The 23,633-nt window shown below is 42.3% G+C and overlaps 1 protein-coding gene across 3 annotated transcripts in view; it reads right to left on the bottom strand.

The window, feature by feature from the left end:
- Piezo2 (piezo type mechanosensitive ion channel component 2) overlaps positions 1-23,633 on the bottom strand; it is a 367,176-nt gene that overhangs the window by 161,108 nt on the left and 182,435 nt on the right. For all 3 annotated transcript variants that reach the window (XM_032885463.1, XM_032885461.1, XM_032885462.1), the window contains exon 4: positions 8,346-8,388. In XM_032885463.1, the coding sequence (XP_032741354.1) occupies positions 8,346-8,388 (43 nt within the window). The remainder of the gene's footprint in view (positions 1-8,345; positions 8,389-23,633) is intronic.

Raw genomic sequence — 23,633 nt, forward strand, 5'->3', positions numbered from 1 at the left:
CCCTCCTTATTTTGTAGATATGATCAAAGAAATAAGGTGACTTGGGGCTCATGGTTCTCTTCTCTGTAGGCTTTGTCAAAAGGCAAGACAAAGAAGTACGCATCTCGATAATAAATGATTACCTTTCACATTATACATTAGAGTTCACAGACTTATGACCTCAGCTTGAATTTGCAGAATATAAGCCACTTTGAATGTGAAAACCTATAGTTTCCTCAGTCGTTTTCTCTTGATTCTTGGGTCTAAGCTTCTTCTGTATGGAACAGCATACTGTGAAACCGTCCTTAGGGTCTGCATCTCCATTACTTCTAAATAACATGCATAGCGTCAGCTGAAGAAATGATGTTATGTTCCATCATCCCACTAGTAAGTTGTAAAGTTGGAAGATGAAAACCTTTAAATTTGGCCTGAAATTCTCAAAGGACTTACTCATTCTCCTAAGACAAAACTGAAAGTAACAAAATGTATGGAGGAGAACAAATTACAAGAAATCAGGATCTGTGTCAATGATCCTAACTTGTTAATCAAGCATCTTTTTGATGTTCCTTATTTCCCTATTCTGTGGCTAGAACCAAGGCTGCAAGGTGACAAGGGGACGTTTTCTCAGGAAGCTCGGGATAATGTAAGAGCCAAGAGGCAAGGTAGGATTCTATGGTGCACAAATCACTATAAATAAGGCTCACTGCTTGATCTTAGAGGCAGGCGGTCAGTGTTGGTAAAACAGGAGAGAAGCATCTAAGAGATGGCTTTCAGGGTGTAGGCGAGTTCAGAGAGGAAGTGGATGGGAGTGTCCTAGAGGGACTCCACAAGATGGGACTGGGAAAAGACAGAGAGTGGGAGCGTCAGCCAGCTTTGTACAACTAGAAGATACAAAAGAAAATACAGAAAAGTTTAGTTCAGTTTCAGAGCTTCACCGTGCAAAACAGAGTGGCCGGATAGCTTGTCCTCTGGCAAGGGCCTAAAAGCGAAGGCAACATCATGACAGATGTCAGTGACAGGGACCTGTGTCAGCTTTAGGGCTATAGGAAAAAGGCCGTTCAGAGAGCTAGAGGTGCACCCAGGGATAGACTCTGTTATGATTTGCTTTCTCCAAAACTACCTCAGTCCTTCCTGAAGGGAGTACCCTTAACACCTACTAATCTAGCCACCCTGGAAACCAGGCCTCTAACACACACACTTCTTTGGGAGACCCTCAAACTATATCTGAACCACAGTGCAAGGTAGAAGGACTGGTGACCTTCCTTGCCTGTTACAGCAGGATGGGAACCTTACTCATTTCCTGCCATAGCTCATCAGCTAACTTGGCTCACCAAGCCAGATGGATGCAAGACGTCCCAACAACAAATCAGGTAGGGAAGCCTTACTTATCTTGACAATTGAGTCAGTTCAGAAGCTGGAGGAAATAGACAAAAACAGAGCCAAGTGGATAGGAAGGTCAGAGGAATGAAGTGATTTTGCACAAGACAAAAAGAATGAAGCCACATTCCGTGCACAGCAGGAATGGCCCACCCTGGCCACAGGTGGCCTCATCATCCAGTAAGCTGCTATGAGGTAATGGCAAGAAAATGCTAGATCCTGTCTCTTTGGTCCTGTGGAAGCTAGTTCTCCAAACACCGGCCCAATGTCCTGAGTAGCTCTGTCAGAAAGTCCTTCATTTGCTCTACATCTAGTTCTGAATAACTAGGCCCTGTGGGTATTGGAGAATGAAGATCAGTTTACCTTAGATACTTAAGGACTTACCTGTGCATAGGAGGAGACACATAGAAGTAGGTTTCCAGATAATGTATTACATTTCATAGTAAGAGGACTTGAGAGTTGTCATGGGAAAGTCTGGGCATAGTCTCAGCAAAGGCCTCACCAAGCAGCCAGTGGTGATTAAGAAGTATCTAATGGGTGGATGATTCTCTATAGTGGGCACAACAAGCCTAATGGCAGACAAAGGGCTGCAGTCTCCCCAAAGACAGAACCCAGCCTTTGAATCCTGTCTATCTACACTGTGGGTAATTGTAGGAGCACATGTGTTCACTGTAACGGGCTATGTTTAGTGTTTTGTTTTACATTTTAAAATGTACTTTGGAGTGACAAAGTGTTTCATTCCACAATCATAAGAAAGCGTGGAATAAAACACACACAATAAAGTTAACAATGATGTCACGATGTCATCTGAGTCTCAGAGTGATAACACACATTTACTGAGAATAAAGTCTTGGCGTTTTAAGTGAGAATGGGCAAGAGATCAGTAAAAGCCTGTTATTTTTAAACAAGCAGCAGTCAGCTTGTCCTGAAAGCAGGAACCTGTCATGCTGTGGGCAGGCTGCTGGGCTCCAGGCTAATTACCTGATGATTTTTTTTTTCTCAGATGAAACCCACGGCTTACTTTGGATGAAGAAAATAATGTCTAGACCCTGGATTCTGATCTTAGTGTGGTGCCTTTGGCTAGCATTTTACTACCGTTCTGCCTTTCTCCTAAATGCTTCCTCTAGAGTATGAGATGCGGTGGCAAATGCCTCTGGCAGGTAATAGCATTCAAAATCCAGTGCACACTTCTCCCAGCTCATGGTATCTTACTGAAGTGTGAGTGCCACCACTGACGCTTGACGTGGATGCTCAGTGCCCACAGAATTCCAGGGTCTTCGTTGCTTGTGTCCAAAGAGAACTAAACCTTTGGTGTGTTTAGCCACCGAGAATTTGGGCCATCCCAGTTCATAACTCTTACTGAGAACACACAGAGTGCCAGTGAGTTTACACAGCCACACCTGCATAGCATAACTGTGACTAGGTTGGCAGATGGCTATGAATTATAAATATTTATGATCATAAACTTTGAAAAGCTGCACAGAAAAAGGTGGGGCTTTTGATTAAATAAGTTAAGCATTTTTTCTATAATGACAAATAGAGTCTATTTGTGTTGTGGGATTATTAATATTGTACTATTGTGTTGGAGGGGACAAAACAACACAGAAACCCACATTCTGGAACCTCCTTCATTACACACCTCTGCAATGAAGTCCTGATGTTCCCAAGGGAAACATGCTGTTGTTTGAAAGTTGAACATGGATTCAGTCATGTCGACCATGACAATGTACATTCTGCTAGTGTGTGTACAGTCACAAGGTATCCAAAAAGGAAACATCTGGATATATCTCACAGGCCGGTTCCCCTAAACACTGCCTGTGGGAGGCAGGTAGAGCAGATCCTACTGAAGTGGAAATTTCTAGTTTCTTTGGAAAGTTAGTTATGTCAAATGATGTTTTGCTGGGGCACACAGGTGAAAGGATGTCTTGCTAAAGTAAACATGTGAAAGAATGTTCTCCTGAAGCAGACAGAGGGGCAAGGATATGTGGATACAGCAAACGTGAAAGGACCCTTGATGAAGGAGCATAAATATGACTCCACAGAGTGGGGAATGAGCACTGAGCATTGATTTGGTTTGCTCTGCCTCTTCATTCTTTGCTAAAGACACACATATACTGGTTCGCTTTACATAGCATTGTTGAACTCAACACTGCCATTGAGAGAAACTAACCCAAAACCTGCTAATGAGGTTCCTGCAGCAGCTTTAGGCCAGTGGGTGCACCTGGCAGTTTCTTCAGGATTGAACTACAGCTGCCTGGTTGGCATCTGCTTCCTGAAAGGACTGCACTGTAGCTGCTGGTTCGTGTCTGGTGTCTGCCTGGCTAGAGCACTTGTCTGCAGCTACAAGTGGTGTTTGCTACAGGACTAAACTGCTAACAAAGAAGATCTAGCTTGCCACCAAAGAGCTATTGTTGAACAGGCTCACTTCACCCAGATCCTACTAACTTTTCTCTTCAACTACCTCTGCTGGGTGGTGGGCTAGAGGAGAGATTGAACCCTTATTAAAAGTAGGTTGCAAAATATTTATGCCTATATCCTATAGGTTTTCCTTTCAGCTACACACCATCAACACAGCAAGTCTGTGCCTTTTTTTTTTGTCTTGGAGAAGCTTTGAGGGTTCATTTGACAACATGACTTCTTCCCTAAAGGGAAGTTCATCTAAAAATAATATGTGGCCCTACAGGTAGATGAGCTAATTCATAGCAGGACTTAGCTATAAAATGGTATTGCCTCTTACAACTAATCAAAATGATCTGAGACTTTATTTAAGGTGAAATTTGAATTCCCATTAAAGCAATGATCAGGTTAGCCTCAAAGAGAGAGAAGAACAAAGCCATATGTAATAGCACTGCTGGCCATCTTCACACTTACTCCAGCACAATAGCTCCAGAGACTTACATCTGTTCCATTTTAAGATATGATGTAATACACAAAACACTCCTTCCCCTTAAATGAGAAAGCACGGCAGCATTTTATGACATTTGAAGACTTGAATGATCACCAAAAATACTCTCAGTACTTCTGCAATATCTGCACTAAAACAATGGCTGAAATTACAATTTAAAAAAAAATGCCACTTGCTATGTGTCCTAACAGTATTTTTTATTTGGATGCATGGAGAATTAAGGAAGCATTGGAGTATAGATATTATACCATCTGGTTTTATTCAACATAGTAATGAAATGAGACTAGTCAGTAAGACCTACAGCATGAGGCAAGATCTCCAGAGACACAGGAATAAAAAAAATAATAAAACAAGAAGACCTATGACCCCCAAATTCTATGTGATGGAGCCTTTGAAAGCCTAGTGTTGGGAACCAGGAACTCCTGTGACTAATACAGGTTAACTTAAGGGCTGTGTCTGAGTGGAGGAACCTGCATAGTTTCTTTAAATCTTTGTTATCTGTGCGACCATAGTCCATAGTGGGAGTCACTAAATGAGGGCTCCAATCCAATCCTGCCAGCTGCCTGTTTTTGTAAATAAAGTTTTCTTGAAAGGTAGCCAAACCTACTGTCTCTAGCTGCAACCTGGTCCAACAGCAACATTAAGAAGCAGCAACAGGAGTTTTTGTCTTGGGTTGCAAAACCCTAAGAGGTGTGTTTTATGTCCCTGTAGAGTAAAACGTTGCCAAGTTCTCATCTATGAACTAGAAGTGACTTGGTAAGTGTTTGGTACATGGGAGCTGTTGTCCTGGGATCAGTCATTACTCATGTTAGGGGCCGGTGTGCTGTAAGCCAGGAATTATGCTAATTCTCAATCATGAAACCCAAATCAGGTAGGAGTATCTCAGGAGACATTCTCCCACAAAGGGTTTCACTTGGGAAACACTGAAGAATCTCAACTGGTTCTTTATGGATAACTGGCCCACGGTAAGTAGGACTAAAGGAAATGGTGAGATACCGTTTCTCATCATATGGGAAGAAAAAAAATCTCGAGTGACGGCATACTCAGACACTAAGAAAACGGATGTCTATGGCTGATGGGAGCAATGGCGCTGACTTACAGGGGGGAATTTAGGATTTGGTGTGCTTACCAGTATTCAGTGTGGATTTGCTCCCTCATTGTACCAGTGAGTCTATTCTCAAGATATTTGGCAAAATATAGATGTGTGTAAGGCTACTCATGATAGTCTTTTGGGGTGTGTGTGTGTGTGTGTGTGTGTGTGTGTGTGATAGTGTTGCTTGTCAACTTGACAGAATCCATACTCATCTAGAAGGAATTGTCTCTGGCTACGGCTGTAATTACTTTAATTGGGTTAACTAAGGAGGGAAAACCCAGGCTAAAATTGGGCAGTATGATCCTCTGGGCCTCCAGTCATGGCCTGAATAAAACAGAAAAAGCAAGCTGACTGCAATCATTCCTTCTCCTCTCTAATAATTGTAGATTTGATGTGGCCAGCTGGCTCAAGCACCTGCCGCTTTGACTCTATCTTGAACCATAAGATAGACAAAATACTTTTTGTCTAAAATTGCTTATGTTGAAGCATTTTATCACAGGAAAAGAAACTGAGACTATCTCTTAAGAGTCAAAAGGCTGGAAAAATTAGATATTCAAAGATTAGCTTAGCCACTGGAGTTATACCAATCTATAAACAAAATTTTGCATGGTATCATTTTAAGAGAAGAAAATTTCAAACAGCAATTGTTTATGGTCTTCCAACCATACATATCAATGCAACATTAAATTAAGATACACAAATCTGGGGAGTACATCTTCACAGTCTGTTGATTAATATCTTGTTAGTATTGTCTTGGAAATAAAACTTGTTACTATCTTGCTAGTATTATCTTGAAATAAACAAATTTAGCAGCCAATATCTACAGTGGAGAAGGCGAAAGCCAATAATCAGGAAAGTTAAAACCTTCCAAAGGCTACACTTGAATTAGAAATATTCTAAATTTAGCATTTATTTTTCTTAAGAAGTATGTTTCCTAGCTCCAGCTACTGGCAGGACCCAGAATGGATGATACCCCAGATCTGTGGAGCATCTCTAGAGTTTAGATGTAGTTGAAAGAACCATTCCTCAGGAGAGCTACAAGGCTTTTAGAGGAACAGATGAACATGAGCTGGTCCAACATGGGACAGCTCATTGTGGCAAACCATGAAGCTCAACAGATCTGTCAGAAGGACAGAAAGATGATATGGAACCATTCCCAGATGCTAACAGGACATTGCAGGTAGAATAAGGACTTACGCACCCTTGCAGAATGATCCATAATAGTTTGTGTTCTGTACTCTCTAAGACAATTGACAGGCCCAGTTTCTCCAAAGGTCAGGGGTGAGGAAAAGGAGCCAGGAAGGGGTGTGGGACGCTAACCTAAATAAAGAAACCATCCGAACCAAGAAAAGTGCTATTTTTCACAGGATCAGGATATTGAAATATTGAGTGGGCCTTCAGTGATCGTAAGACTAATGTTTGCAGCCTTAGGGATGGCAACAGTGTTAGAGTTCTGGAAGGAAGTCTCCCTTTGCTTCTACAGAGATGCATGGTGACACACAGGAGAAATGACACAGTGCTAGAGACATTATTTAATATATTTAAGGGGAGAAGGGGAAAGAAGGAGAGAGAAAGAGAGAGGGAGAGACTGAGTAAGGGAGGGAGAGACAAAGAAGACATAAAAAAGATAGCTAGTCTTACTGAAGCTGAGTGGGGGAGATAGTTTGTCTACTTTGCTATTTTCCTTGTTTTGGGTGTGCCTAAAACTTTTCATAACATGAAAGAAGAATCGAAAGGAAGAGGCTGTGGCAGACACCTCACACTGCATCCTTTACCGCTCTGTGGGGTTCTCTGTCCCTCCCTGATATCCTTCCACTCACCTCTCTGCTATCCTTAGGAACTAACTATAAGAAGTTACAGGAGACTAAACTGGAATGGTGCTGGGAGAGGAGAAGTGTGTATTGGGAAATAGACAAATCTTTTGACTCTGCTTATGAAAATGACAAAGCTGATGCTGTCATTCACAGTGGGCCAGGTGAGGACTTTAAAAAAATGAAGGATTTTTAAGCACTTTATTATTTCCTCTGTATGTTTTAAGTGCTCTGTTGACTTGACCCATCAAATTTTAAATAGAATGATCTAGTAAAAAAAAGATTTTGAAACAATATAAAATTATTTCTCCCTGATTCAATGGCTATATCCATATTAAACGTTTATGTTGGATGCCGCATGCTGGCCCCCCTCAGTTCCAAGATCAGGTGGGTCAAAGGAGCTGCACTGAGCAAATACTGTGGCCACCTTCGGGAAGCCACTGGGAGCTATCTCCTTGTGTTTTGGGGAGATGCAGGTGTACAGATGCTCAGTAGCAGGTGACAGGATCTCAGCATTATCTTAGAGCTGGTAAATGTAGCTGTTTTAACAATTGTGAATAATTAATATAAACACAAATGTATTTGTATTAAAACAAGGGATAAAGGCAGCAGTGGGTCAGTGTTACCTGCTAGAACTCTTCAATTACAGAGCTAATCATTCAGAGTGTTCTATAGCTCAAGAATCATTCTTTTTTTTTTTTTTTTTTTTCTTTTTTTTTTGAGCTGGGGATCGAACCCAGGGCCTTGGCGCTTCCTAGGCAAGCGCCTACCACTGAGCTAAATCCCCAACCCTCAAGAATCATTCTTACATCAATGTTCAATTTCTTCTTTATTTCTCCTCTTTATAGATGTGGGGGTTTTTATTTCCTTTTCATGTTTTGTTATTTTGAAACAAGTTTCCATGTAATCCCGAATAGCCCCAAACTTACCACGTAGTTAAGATGGGCCTTTAACTGCCCATCTTCCTGCCTCTGTCTTTGAAGTACTAAAATTACCAGGCAATGATTTTATAAACTAAAGCACTAACTTCACAAAGACAGCGGGGCTCAGAGACGTAAGGTAGCATCATTTCCAAGATCACAAAGTCACAGCAACCAGGGCAAGCCTATTGACTCACAGTGGAAAACCCACTAAGAATAAAATGGGACAGCAGTGGCTACATGTGCTAACCCCTGCTTACCTTTCGAAGCCAATCTGCCGGAAGGTCTTTTCCCAAGTTGAGCCTGCAAGGTAAGGAGACCAGCGTCAGCACAGACATGGACTCACTGTCACTCTGCTGCTTCACCCTTCCGTGAACCCACTTCTCTCCTCAGTGTCATCTCTGCCACATCCAGTCTGCAGATGGCCTTTGTGTGTAGTAATTAAGTTCATCATATCAAACATTCACCATCCCTTTTTAATGCAAACATGCGAAGTCCTCCCTCTTGGTTGTAGTTCAGTTAAATTGAATACTGTGTATTAGTGTCAGTGTTCATCTCTCCTATCAAAATTGTAATTTTGTACTTGACCACTCCTCCCAACAGACTCTCCAGCTTCTAGTAACCACCATCTTGCCCTTCTTCCACAAGATGAATTTTTCTGGATCCCTCAAATGTTACAAAAGCAAAATCAGACAAATAGGATTATGTCAGACTGAAGGTTGTAAGCAACCACAGTCCAGACATTGCAGTTGAGGAAAATGTGAGTGCCAGTCTTATTAAAAATAATGAAATAGGGGCCTGGAAGCTGGCTGAGTCCCTTAAAGTATTTGCTGTGTGAACATGAGGACCAGAGATGGTATTCACAAAACCCACAAAAGTGTTCACTCGTGTTAAATAGTATTCTAGTAGACATTGTGCTTGTGCTGAAGTTAAGGGTTTGTGTTAATCCACAGTATTTTTACATTTTTATTTTAGTCCCCACAACTGGTCCTCAGTTGGTAAGTTGTGGGCATGCCAGCTAATCATCTGAAATGATAGCTTCAGGTTGCTTACTGATGGTTTATTCTGAAAACACAAGTGGAGAGTCAGCCTTGAGTCTCTAGAGGCCGTTAAGAAGATGTTCACAAATCCAAGGAAACTAGGCTAGCATTGTCACTTTGTTGAGAACTCTGTCTCAGATACTTTATCTCCAAATCGCCACACACATGGCCAGGGGGCAGGTAGACTTCCTGGAGGACTGGAGATTACACAGGACTGAGGAACCCATACTTGTCTGGACTAATCTTAAGAGAGGCTGAATCAGTCTTGAGAGACCATTAAGACAGTGCTTCACCAAGAGGCCGAGTCTATGTTAATTGGTCACAGTGGAGTGTTTTAGCTAATTTTAAAAACACACAATGGAAGAGTAAGTTTCAGGTATGAATGACATACTGATTTAAGTGAAATTCAGACATATTTTCTAGAATGATATCACTGGGACACTGCTGAATTCCAGTTTGCCTTGTGAGTGGAACTTAAACCTAAGCAGGCCAGGACTTGCTCTTGGCCTCCAGCCCAGAGAAGTGGCCTGCATATAAATATGTTCCATTCTGTGAATGCCATGCAAGACAATGGAGGAGCCTTTTCTCAGGAATTCTTTAAAGAAGATGGCCTACTCCAGAAGTCCTACCCATTAGACAATGGTGAAGAATACATGCCCCTTAGTAGAAGTCATGTGCTCCAGCTGGCAATCGCCTGGACTAAATTATAGGAATGATGACTCCTGTCTGAGGCTGACACTGATAGTCAGGAGTGGACTGAGGGTTGGTAACAGCAAGGTGATGGTGAGAGGGCTTGATGCTATTCTTCCCAATTTCTGCTTCCAATGAAAACCAAAATACTATCATTTCTCTCTATTTCTCTCTTTCCATATCTTCTCAATGTACTCTCTGGTTTTTTCTTCTTCTTCTAATTCTAAGAAAATTCTTCTGTCCTAATTGATTGAATTTATTGTGAAGGTAAAGTTAAAATGCAAATAATGAGGAACCTATAGCTTTCAGTAAAAAAAGAGGCCCTGAGCAATTTTCAGAAGACGTAAACTTAATCAAACAGGTGAGATAAGGTCATGGTCTTTGGCTCAAGCTGTCTGGTACAGTTTGGAATAAACGTGGTTAAGTCACTGGTCCATGCATCATGGAGACAGTAAAAAGGCCTTCTGTCAGTTCTGTAATCTCTCCATGTCCTTCACATCACTGGCTCATCCACCTTTGCTGTTGGTACTCGCTCACCATCCACATGTGCTAGCAATGGGTCTAGATACATTAAAATATGGTTTCTGTTCTTAAGCCCCAACTACATTAGAGGTTTGGATTTTTATGTCCTCGGTGAGCACTTAGTCGTGATAAAACAAGAATTTCTCAATAAATGAAACAGACATACCCAGATCCTTTGGCCCAGAGGATATTTTTGGCAGCTCATTATGCAGTTGCTGAAGAATTCTTTTAAAGCCATTAGCCATGGTCTACAGTGGTAAACTGATATTACTCCCCTTCGCCAAGGCAGCCCCACATGTCAAAAACAGCAGAGAAAACAAAAGCACATGGCCAACTTCCTCGATTGAACACTTTTCAAATGAGATTTACAGGGGTCCCTCACCTGTGGTTTTCCATGGTACAGTACCAGGAACCCACAGTCCTCTGTGGTCTAAAATATTAAATGGAAAATTCCAGAAATAAACGGCTCACAAGTTTTAAATGACTTTCATTACAGTAGATTGCCATAATTATTCTATTTTATGAGCTGTTATTGTCATTAACCTTATTGAGTCTTGTGTAGAAGTAACAGGTTATCATAAGTGTGCATATAAGAGAAAACACAGAAGTCATAGGGCTTTTTGCTATTCTTGTTTTAGCATCCACTGGGAGTCTTAGGACAAGTCCCCATGGGTATGGAGAGTCACTGTATCCTATGGAAGTCTAAAACAGGCCCTATTTTCTGGATGAAGGCAAACCACAGAAATTGTTAATGTACAGAAAGAGATGAATTCACATCAGAGTGGTTTTTTTTTTTCCTTTCCAATCTTGGATGGTGTAATTAGAAATCATGAATTATGATTCTTCACGTTTTAAGAGTGCTCATTAGTGCAACAACATCATAGTTAACAGAATTGTAATCTAGAGCTGAAGATGGTAGAGTGTGGATGGAGTCAGGCTGTGTCTATTGCCATTCACTTGAGAAGGAAGTTCCTGTAACTAGCCTGAGTATTCCCTAGGCGATGAGACTCCATAACACCTCTAAGACCTCTTAGCATTGACTCTTGGGCGATAGCTCCCAGAGAAAAGTCATGCTGTCTCCCCAAGGAACACGTTAGCAACTGTTCCTTTCAGGCTAAGAATGTTTGACCTCTCGATTCTCATCCCATAGCTCTGTCTAATTATTAGCTTTTTAAAAATTACATTGATTTCTTTGTGTTTGTGGGGAGGAGTATGTGCACACCACAGTCCAAGTGTGAAGGTCAGGGGGCAATCTGTGGAGTTGGCTTCCTCCTTCCAACATGTGCATGCCAGGGACCAAACTCCTGTCAGCAGGCTTAGTGCACTCGCTTTTCCCTGCTTATCCTTCTTACCAACCTCTTATTAGTAAGAGTTTATTGTTATCAAAATGGATTATTTTCATGCAGTATATTTTGATTAAGGTTCCCATCCCCAACTCCTTCCAGATCCTCTCCATCCACCCAAATCCATAGCCTCTCTCTTCCCCCTTCCCTTCCTTCCCTTCCCTTCCCTTCCCTTCCCTTCCTTCCCTTCCTTCCTTCCCTTCCTCCCTCCCCCTCCCTCCCTCCCTCCCTCCTCCCTTCCTTCCTTTCTTCCACATATAACAAGTATCGAAAACAATAACAACAATACAATAAAAACAAATAAACTAGAATTGGACAAAATAAACAAATGGGGGGAGGCAAAGAAGCAGCCCAAGGAACATACACAAATGCTGTGTGGCACACACATTTGCACACAAAGAAATACCACAAAAATTACAGGTACCTGTAAGGTTTAAAACAAAACAAACAAACAAACAACAAAACAAAAAGCCCAGACAAAGTCTTGTGAGAGAAAGAAAATAAAAATTTCCCAGTTTTGTATTGGCCACCTACTGCTGGGCCTGGGGCTCCCCTCTCCAAATCTCCAGTGAAATGACATTGGAAATTTAATCTTCCCTTTGCAAGTAGTTATCAGTTGGAGATAACTTTCGGGTTAGGGATGGGAACTTGTGTCCACTTCTCCTCTCAGCACTAGGGAATCCCATCTGGCATAGACCAGTGCAGGCCTGGGGCATGCTACCACAGTCTCTGTGAGTTCATGACTTCATATGTCTGTCAGTCCTGTTGTGTTTAGGAGGCCTTGTTTCCTTAGGGTCCTCTCTCCCCACTGACTCTTGCAATCTTTCCACCCTCTCTTCCACAGAGGTCCCTGAACCCTAAGGAGAGGGATTTGATGGAGACATTCCATTTAGGACTGAGTGTTGTGAGGCCTCTTATCCTCTGCATATTGTTTGGCTGTGGTCTCTGTATTTGTCCCCATCTGCTGCAGGAGGAAACTTCTTTGATGACGGCTGTGCAAGGCCCTAATCTGTGAGAATATAGTAGGATGTAGTTAGGAGTCAGTTTATTGAGCCTTTAATTGATTGTTAACCTGTGATTTGAAATATTCTTTGAAATGGCTAGAAATTCTTAAAAGTGCCTTCATCATTAGCTGTATGGTATACTTGTCTTATATTAGCTAAGCAAATTTCCTAAACACCCAATGAAATCAGTATTATTTTTCTATCCCACCTTTACGCGAGAAAACAGAGGCTCAGGTTAATGTCAACTTCACCCTACATTGTCAAGTGTCAGGCACTGTATTCAGGTCTTGTCTTATTTGACAGCCTGAGTGCTTGTTCCAGAATGCACTTGATGGAGTCCCCTTAATGGCCTTAGTAGCTAGTGAAAAAGCTATCTCGTCTGGCACCTCATTCTCTCTCACAATGTGAGGGGCTCCATCATGCCATGATGCAGCCAAAGCTCTCAGTAGAGGCTGCGTCATACCACGCCATTGGACTTCCCAGTCTTCAGAGACAGGAACTGTTCTTCTGTTCCTCATATCCCTAGTCGGTGGCTTTCAGTTGTAGAAATGGCTTTGTCTGCATTGCCCCTTTCAATCCCTGTCTCCATTCGATCTGCCTGTAGTATGGGATTCAATCTTTCATCCTACTTTGCTCTCTGGATAGGAACATTAATATTAGACACGTACAAGTGGCCAAGTTGCAGCTACATGTCATCAAGCCTGTGAGTTTCCTTGATTTCGTTAAATACTAAAAGTTTCGACCATATAAATACATGTCAGTAAAAGGTCAAATATGGACATGTGGTCTATTCTGGAGCCAGAGTGAACATATTCTCTCTCTCTCTCTCTCTCTCTCTCTCTCTCTCTCTCTCTCTCTCTCTCTCTCTCTCTCTCCTTTGTTTCTGGTTTTTCTGCAGGATCAGTTTGAAGCTGTAGACCTTTATTTGAAGAAAGAAGGCATGAGCCATCCAATGACCACTCTGTTTCTGCTTGTCTCTGTTTCCTCAGACAAGTCACTCATAGGTCTTGCTCTTTGATACGATGATCAGAAGATTGCCACACAATGTTGTTGTTGTTGTTATCATCATCATCATCATCATCATCATCATCATCATCATCATCATCATCATCATCATCATCATCATCTAGTTGTTACTGTCAGAAAATCAAGATTCTCCATCCTTGCCTCACTGGGAGCTCCCCTCATCACCCTGTCTTTTCAGTGATTCTTCTCACCTGCCATTCTTTCAACCAATTTCTTACTCAAACTATAGAAAAAATAATCCAGTTTTCCTTGTAGTTTCGGGATGTAACAACACCAGTAGTAAAGTGTCCAGCAAAACCTTTCTTTCTTCTAGTTGAACGGTTTTATACCAAGTGTGTCTCGACACTGAAGTGGGTTGAACTTAAGCCTGTCTCTGCTCTTTTGAAATAACTAGAGAAAAGGAGCAATAATGCACAAGGTGCTGGGCTTTGCCAGCATATTCCTATAAAACACGAGTATTTTCATATATCATAGGCGCTGTCAGGCAGACAGACATGCCACCTGGCAGAGCATTTAGTGAGAAAGCTCTCAAGTACCAGGAAATGGTTCACATAGAGTCTCTGCCAAAGGCTTCGTTTACATCACTTTTCTTTAACTCTTGAAAGGAAAAGATTTTCAAACCTAGTTTAAAAAGAAAGCCGCGATGAACCATGAATAGAATACGAAATTGTAAGAGAGAAGTCGATTTTTCTTTCATTTGACCAATAGTGACAATCTAAGTATTCTACAATGAGATACAAATCCCCTCATTAAATAATGGATTGCAAGTAATCTTTGACTTCTGGTTTAAAATAGAAATTGGACTAGCAGTTTGAAATGTGTCCCATTGTAGTAGTTATAGACATATGGAAAGTTTTCTCTCTCTCCCTCCTTCCCTCTGCCCCTCCCTCCCTCCCTCCCTCCCTTCCCCCCCTCTCTGCTGTGTGTCTGTCTGTCTGTCTGTGTGTCTGTGTGTGTATCTGTGTGTGTGTCTGTGTGTGTGTGTCTGTGTGTGTGTCTGTGTGTGTCTGTGTCTGTGTGTGTGTCTGCGTGTGTGTCTGTGTGTCTGTGTGTGTCTGTGTGTCTGTGTTTGTGTCTGTGTGTGTGCGTGTATGTGTGTGTAGGGTAGTTGTGCATCATTTTTAAAGAATCATAGAACATTTACCAGCACATTGATCTCACTGACCTATGCTGCTCATATTCTAATATTCTCTATATGTCTCCCATAGAAACCAAATAAACGCACTTAAAGAAGGTCAAATATACTTCTTCCTTTTCCCCACTGTCTTTCTCTAATTTAGAAACACCGACTTTATTATAAGGAGCTGATCCAACTACCCTGTGCACATAGATGCTTTGTTTGAGGAAGGCACATGTGTTTCACATCAACATCATCATCACCCTTTCTTCCCCTGACCTCCCCTCTTCACTGCCTTTCCCCATCCAATCATATGCCTGCCCGTACATAATTAGGCAAGAGGGGAAGAGTATGTTTGGGAATTGATGGGCAGGGAGGACCCTCATGGGATTGTATCTTTGGAGAAACAGCAGTCTGGCCGAATAAAGAAGTTATAGGAATGATTGTGGGCTGACAATTCCTGGAAACTTCCCAATATGAACAATGGAAACAACCTAAGCAAGCAGCAAATACAAGAGTTTTAAGATAACTTAAAAGCAGTGGCCAGTGCATTAACTTTCATGTTTGTGTGGACACAGAGCAATGAGACACTGAGACATACAGTCCTTATGTGATTAGGAAAATTGTACTTGACATGTTGTCACAACCTCAAGCCCATGACGTTCCTATGACGTTCTATTCTTTATGCATCTACTTCAGGCAGAATATTTACATTTCTTTTATCACAAAGATGGTTAAAAATAGAATCTGGAGAAAATCCACAATATTTAGAAAGCAAGTCCAGAGGGGGAAAAAACCCTCAGATTTTAAAAGGGAGGCACAAGAATGTGAAGGGAGAAGGCTTTCATGGAGGAGTAGTTGAGTTTAGGGAGAGATGCCGATGTCTCTGGGGATAAACCAGTGACTCAGAGCAGAGACCAGGAACTGGTGCTCTGGCAGAGCTCATGCTGGTAGAAAGCCTGGCTCTCTGGGATCCATCCCCTATGCTCCTAAATGAAATGAAAACCATTTCAGTGCAATGACGGGGATCACAAGTGTGCAAGAATAGTTTTGAGAGTGGTGCAAAGCCGAGAGGAGGAAAGAAGAACAGAGTTCTATTTTTAAGGTCAGGTTTAACAGAGGTGTCAAGGGGCGATAAACCAAGCGGGAGTTGGTGGGAACCACTGAACTATGAGAAGGGATGATGGGAGTGTGAGTGCCTTCCCTAATCAAAAGGAATGCGGGAGGCTGAGCAGAGGTTGCTGACCCAGAGGTGAAGGGAAATCTCAATTTCTCATCAGTAGAGAGGTCAGACTTGTCATGAGCAGAGGAGTATACCTTAGATAGAGGAAACCGGAAGGATGGTTGTAGTAATGTCTACTACATTATTATTCTGTAAATGCAGGGATTACATATTTGAATGAATATTGTTATGCATAATCTACATGCTGGTTACTCTTGCAGAGAACCACGCTATATAGAGAACCAACATTAGGCAAAAGTAAGTCATATTTTAGATGGTACAGACACGTCCTATGCCTTTCTTAGGACTGGGCTGCTTCTGCAAGGCCTCCATGGTACACTCTAAAATCTACCTTAGGAAAAACCTTCTGAGATCCATTTGTAGATTTGTCTTCTGCCTGTTTCTAATCAAAGTTAACTTCAGAAGACATTTCCAGTAACTGTAATTCCACTTCTTTCAAAGCCAGGTGCATGGGGGTTTGATAAGTCTCTCAAGTATTACACATGCTCAGAAAACTGACCTCGGGCTTTTACCACACCTACCATATGGTGTCTGAGTTCTCAAGCAGACGTGGGATTCTAAGGTTCCTGCATGAGACTCTGCTGTGCTTATGTGAACTCCATGAGATGGTGTGTGATAAAACTGAGATAAAATAAAAACAAATGGGCAATGAACGCAGTAGTTGAAAATCACCAGAGTGTGGAAATTATAACCTTCTCCTGACTGTTCTTTGCTGATGTCCTTTCTTTCAGGAATGTGGGCTGGCAACTCATGAGCGACCTTGACCTAGTCGAGCCTATCAGAGGAAAGGCTGGATCCAGGGAGAGCCCTTGTGGAGAAGTCTTTATGACAAACATCAGGACCCTTGCAGTATTGATTTTGTATGACACACCATCTTAAGAGCTAATATTTACTTCACATGAGCTTATAGTTTAGGCCTCAATTTGAAGCTTTTTGGAGGGCATTAGCGATTTAGTTTTTATGGCTCCCTTTGCTACTTGTGGATGCATATGTCCTGAGTCAACTACAAACATGAAGTTGATAGATTGTGTGTTGGCTCCAGCAAGCACTAAAGTCATTAATGAAGTAAGTACCTGGAATTCTGCAGGGCAGATGACAAAGATTTAGCTCTTGTGGCTTTGGCTTGGTATCAGTATGCCACAACTTGCTATGAGTCAGCTATCATATTTAGACACACGCTACAGGTCCATGGGTTGGTGGTGCATCTCCAGAAGGAAATCAATACAACTATAATATCTTGGCACAACTACAATGAAAACGTTCATGTCATCTCTCACACAATGTAGGCTATTGTGAAAAAGCCACAAATACAAGATTCTTGGCTAGGGTTGTTTTTTTAATCTTTATTTTTATTTATGTGTATATGTGTTACTTGTGTGAGTGAATGCTATGTGTGTTCTGAAACCCATGAAAGCCAGAAAAGAGTGTCAAATACCCTGGAGCTGAAGTTACAGGTGATTGTGAGCTATTCAATGTGGGTCCTAGGAACCAAATGTAAGCCCTGTGCAAAAACAGCAGGCACTTTTAACAGCTGAGCAATTCTCCAGACCCCTCAGCTAGTATATTTTTAAAGACTTGTTAATTTTTATTTTATATGAATGCTTTGCCTGCATGAATGTAAGTGCTCTGCATATGCCCCTGGTGCCTATGGGGAATAGAAGAGGGGGCGAGATCTCCTGAAACTGGAGTTACAGACAGTTGCACGCTGTCATACGGGTGCTGGAAACTGAACTCTTGTGGTTCTGGAAGAACATCAAATGCTCTTGATCACTTCAGCTCTCAGCTAGAACTTTAAGTGAATAACGCTGTAATATGATCGGTGATCCAATTATTATTAGGACAATAATTGGTCGAGGTAACTAGAGTCCAATTTCCTCTCTTAACCCTACATTCTAACACAACAACACACCATACACATGACATACACTCACACACACACACACACACACAAACACACACACATGCATGACACACACACATTACACACACCACACATCACTCTTAAGCAATGCCATTTATCAAGACTCATTTAAAATGAAGAAAAAAAAGCTGTGCCACCATTTCTTTATATTTTAGCACATCACATGTATGGGGTTTATGAGGCCGCCCTTCATGTCATTTCTGCAGAAACTAGAAGCAGTTCTTCTCTGCCAGTTTTCCGTGTGTACCAATGGAGGAAACACTGGGGCAATGAGCAGGGTTAAGGTTGGCCAATGTCTTAGAGAACAATCATATCTGCTCAATCAAAGCACGCTTCCATCCTCTTGAGAGAAGACGATAAAATATAACTATTTCCCTTTCTCCTATTTGCACACTCTTGTGGAGCTCTGAGTTTCAGTGGACGGTTCTTAGGTTTTGATCACGTGAGGAGGTCTTCCTTAACATTCCTCTGGCAACCCTCATAGTGTGACAGTTGTCTTTATTTATATGAGGCAAAAATTCCAAGTCGAAGGTAGCACATGTCGCATGTGTTCACTTACAAAAACAAATGGGGCAAGAACAGGAGACACTGACACCCTCGATGTCATGAAAACAAAAACATCACAAGCATAATTTTGACTTCCCAATAGCAACTTAAATTTTTACTTTCTCCAGAGATGAGTCAAGTGCAGACAGAGCACCACAGTGCTGACTTATCAAGCAGAGGCACCAGGTGCTTTACAGTTCTTCAATTTTAATGTAATTGATAATAGTCAATCGACGTATTAATTGTATGTAATAAAACTCATCTTGTTGAATATCATACTTTAAAACAATGTGATTAAAAGACTGTTTTAGTCCTGGGAGAATTGCCTATTTCTCTGTGTTTAATTCTAAATTAATATTAAATACCCTTGCTCTTAGGAGTTGGGTATCATTACTGAATGAAAGGTCAAGGACAACTGTGAACAGCGATGCTGTGCTGAACCAACAGAGGTGTCCAATGATCTATACGGAAAAGGTGGTATGCTTGCACAATGAAACACTAAGGAGCCACAAAAAATGTGATGTCATTTGTTGTGAATAAAGTGGTGATCATTATGAAGTGAAATATGTCAAGGCACAGGAAGACGCACTCCTGTAATTTCACTCCACAAGTGGAGGTCATAGAAACAGAGGGCAGGAGGAGCATGGTACAAAGACAGAGGGACAGAGGAGGGAGAAGTGGGGATGGCGAGAGACTGGTTAAGAGGATGGCCACAGTTAACAATATTGTATCCATGGAAGCACAGTTTACTAGGGAAGAGGTTGTTGCAATTATCAGGCTATATATGTACACACACATTACATGCATACATACATGCATGCATACATACATAGGTATATACATACAAGAGATCAAAAATGGAGAAATGAAGATAAGCAATAGTTTATATAAAAGGAAATTCCTATATGTTAGTAAATATTTCTCTTTCTTTCTCTCTGTCTCTCTGTCTCTCTGTGTGTGTGTGTGTGTTTGTGTGTGTTTTTGTCCTCTCTCTTCTTTGTCCTTGTTCTCTCTCTCTCTCTCTTTCTCTCCTATCCCTCGTGTGAGGATGGACTACAATCTTACAATCTGAAATGACCTTTGTTTGACATCCTAGCCATACTCATGGCCCAGGTTGGCTTGGTGGTTTCTCTGAGGTATGGATCTCTGCCTTTCAACCATCAGGACGCCTTTCCTAGCCAGCTTCCCTCTGTGGATCAGCTAACTTGCCCATCTGAGCCAGGAACGGGACCAGCCACCTTTCAGGGCTGGGAGTGCCTGCTGGCTGGCTTCTCTGAAGCTGAAAGTGTCAGAGTCTGGCAGGTACTTGAGGTCTTCACAATTCGGTTCCGGGAATCCATACTTACAACCTAGGCTCACCTATAGTCAGAGTCCTGACAACACAGATACCCCTAAATCCTAAGCACCAATCCTTTCCCATTGGGTTTGTTTGTTACTCGCTTGTGGTGAACCAATAACAGTTTAATGGTTGCTCTTGACTGTCAACTTGACAAGAGAGTCTTAGAGAGGAATTGTCTATATCAGGTTGGCTTTGGGACATGTCTGTGGAGAGTCATCTTGATTATATTAGTTGAAGTGAGATTCCCCCTACCACCACCAAATGTGGATGACATCATTCTTGGTGTTTGGGGTCTAGAGTGTCGAGGAGCTGAACAGTAAGCTCAACAGTAGCAAGCATGTGCGTATTCCTCCCCTCTCTTCACTGTGAGTGTGGCTAGCTGTTTTGCCTTGACTTTGCTGCCACAGTGAACCTGGAACTGTGGGCTAAAACACACTCTTTCTCCCCAAAATTGTTCTCTGTCACAGTGTTCTGTCACAGTAACTAGAAAAAAAAAAAAAAAAAAAACAACAGACCGTGGGACTTATTTCTCATAACTGTAACTGCAGGACATATGCCCAGTCAACCAGTAGAAATAGCCTCAAGTAGAAGGCTGTAAACCCAGTCCCAGCAAGTGAAGTATAGACAAAATATGGGCAGAAAAATGTAGCCATCTGTGAGCCTTAGGAGCCAGACTGCACTGTGTGCTACCTTGTGCATCATTCCTTTTGGTCCTCCACTGTGATGAATGGGAACAATTCAAATAAGGACAAACTGAAAGCAGGAGTTGTTGAAAGAAGACTTGGGTCATTCTCTTCATAACTGTAACGTTGCTACTGTTGCCAATTATAATGTAAACATTTGGGGGGCATGGAGGTTTGCCAAGGGGGCTGTGGCCCACAGGATGTGAACCGCTATCCTGGAGGTTTTGCAGCACAAAACTTGGAGACGACACAGAACAATGGGTAAGCACATCTATTTCCCCGTGGCTGTCGTGGTTTACTTAGGTCACCGGAGAAGCAGAAGCACGAGGAACAACTGAGCCCAGGAATTCAAAGACTGATCTCCTGTCCCAATTAAAAGAGGGAGGAGAAAGGGGGAAAAAGCAGGACAGGAGAAGAGACTTCACTCCTCAACATATAATCCTCTTCTAATCTGTTTGTGTGAAAGGGAAGCCAGCATTTATATTTTGCTATTTTTCACATAGGAGTCAGAAGGAAGGGGGAGCATTGCCTGGTCATGGGGTCACACACACAGGCAAAAGAGGCAGGCTCCACACTTCCTGGATGCTTTTCCTTTGTTTCCTTACATTGTTAGCCCCAAAAACATCCATGTGGGACTCTGATTCCGGCACAGGAACCTCAAGTGGGCTAGAGAGGGCAACAACTGGACAGCAGTCTCCAGACCTCTTTTAGGGAACGAGCTACCTGTGGAGAAGCCATAGATGTGGAGGCTACCCACCCTCTCAGGTCACTGGAGCAGTGCTGATATAACGTAGCTTGCAAGGGAGAAGCTGTTTCTCTAGGACCACACTTTTTAACTGATAAATATCGAGAAGATTACATTCACACACAAGAATGTCTGAGTAATCTCTTGGCACACAGCGGGATCCCTGAGATTTAAATCCGAAGCAGCTGAGAAGCAATCAATACTCACTGAAAGGCTGAAGCCTGCTTCCAAGCGACTTTAAGAAGACTACCCATACATAGTGAATATTTTCAAACATGAGGTATTGAGTAAATGCTTCAAGAATTGGTATGCTTCAAGTTCCATCGAAGATACAAAACTGCATTTTTGGGAGCATAAAATGCACACAAAGAGGAACTTTCCCAAAACCCCAAAAACATAAATGGGGATTAACGCATTTAGTTGATGGAAGATTAACACCAGCATGAACATGTAATTCAGCAATAGGAACATTATTGGCTCTGCCTTTCCAATCTGATGTTATATGGAAGCAATCCATGGCTACTTGAGCTAAGGCCAATAGGAGAAAGGCCATTAGGAGAGCGTGGACAAATTCTTCGGTTTTTAAAACCAGTATCCATGTTTTCCAATCATAGACAGGAAGAGGGAAATTGAACTGAAAGGGAAAACCCAGAGGCCTTCAAATCGAAGATCACTGGGGAATTCTAACTCAGGGGTCTAGTGGAGCATAAAACAAAACAAAATAAGCTCTCCTCACCCCTGCCTGCCAGACGGCAACTCAAAAAGAGAAACTGAGGCATAGCGCCCCGTTCTGAGCAGAGCAATCTCCTGATGTTCATGCTTTCCCCCAAAAGTGCATAGGGAGTGACTGTGCATAGCCACACTCGATCCCTCTCTCCTGTTCTGAAAGGAGGGGACAAAGTTTCACTTCCCGCCTTTAGCCCCCAATACTCACAGGCCCTAAATTAAGCCAATGAAAAGGTTTGCCGTGCATGAATAAATGTCCTAAGAACACATGATTTAGTCACGTATGTCCCCTCTCCGCATAGTCTTCAAATCCATTTTAAGCCCAACAGCTTTTCCTGGATCCAGCACTGAATTAGCCAAAAGTCCCTCTTATTTATTGGTGACCTAAGGAGATTTACGACTCCTTCTTTTGAAGCAGTTATTTCTCCCATTTTCCTGGCCAGCGTGTGTCGTTCTGGGTTATAACTCAGAGCATGTGGGGCCAGCCTGCGAGGGGGAGAAACAGCATAAGGGAATTCAGAGCCAGGCATGCTATCTCAAAGCCAAACATTCCTCTGGCCCATTAGTGCAAAAAAACATTAACAGGATTTCACCTTCCTCCGTGCCTGATGGTTTAGTTCAGATGCATGAGCAGGAAGAGGAAGAAAAGGTGCTTTGTCTCTGCGCTCACTCAAAGAGACTTACAACCCCACACTAAGCTTTTGGCTAACTGTAGTCTTGCAGTTGCTGCTGAAAAGGCATCTGCGCATTGGTCTTTATGTAAACACGGTGCTCTGTGCGCTGCAGTATAAATCAGAGCACAGAGCACATCCATGTGTATCCCATGAGCCCAAACATGTTGGATCACTACCCCATTGACATGTAGAACTCAAGGAAAAGAGAGAGTGAGCAAACAGCAAATGTCCACAGACACCAAGACGGAGCGCTTGGATGTATGGGGACCGCCTACCGCCAATATTGGAGTAAATAGTGAAATTCTGAAATATGGTAGCCAGGGGGCAATTCTTTTTCTTCCCCCTTCAAATGACACTAGAATGTTTAAACAAGCAAGCAAGCAAGCAAGCAAACAAACACAACAACAGCAAACCTTTCTTGCTATGGACTTAATCTACAACTTAATCTACTTCAGAAGTTGTACTGGGACCATGTCAAGGTTTAGGCAGGGAGCTGTCCTACAGCCTTTGGAGGACAGGGAAGGAGGCCTTTGCAAGGGACGCAGCTTTCTATCCCTTCCATTCCTGCATGGCCCTCTTTCAGGGCAAACTCTGCAAACACCCCTAGACTTCACACTCTTCCTTGTGTTTTAGGGAGCTCGATACAATAGCATACAATAGCATTCCAATTCACATGCTTGACCCAAGTGAGATCTTGAAATTACAGAAGTCAGGGGTGCTATCTCAGCCCGTGGGGTCCTCTTGTCACCATGGAGCTACAGGACACAATCACAGTTGCTGTATAAGGGTCTCTTTTACCTTCAGGAGGTCTCCACAGGGATAACATCCAAGACCCTCCCCAATGGGTTTTAGAAACATCTGATGACAATAACTCTGCATATGCTGAGTTTCTCTCTGTACACATATACTTATGACAAAGATCAGCTTAC

The sequence above is a fragment of the Rattus rattus genome, chromosome 15 (genome assembly GCF_011064425.1).
Source record: "Rattus rattus isolate New Zealand chromosome 15, Rrattus_CSIRO_v1, whole genome shotgun sequence".
Lineage (NCBI taxonomy): Eukaryota > Metazoa > Chordata > Mammalia > Rodentia > Muridae > Rattus > Rattus rattus.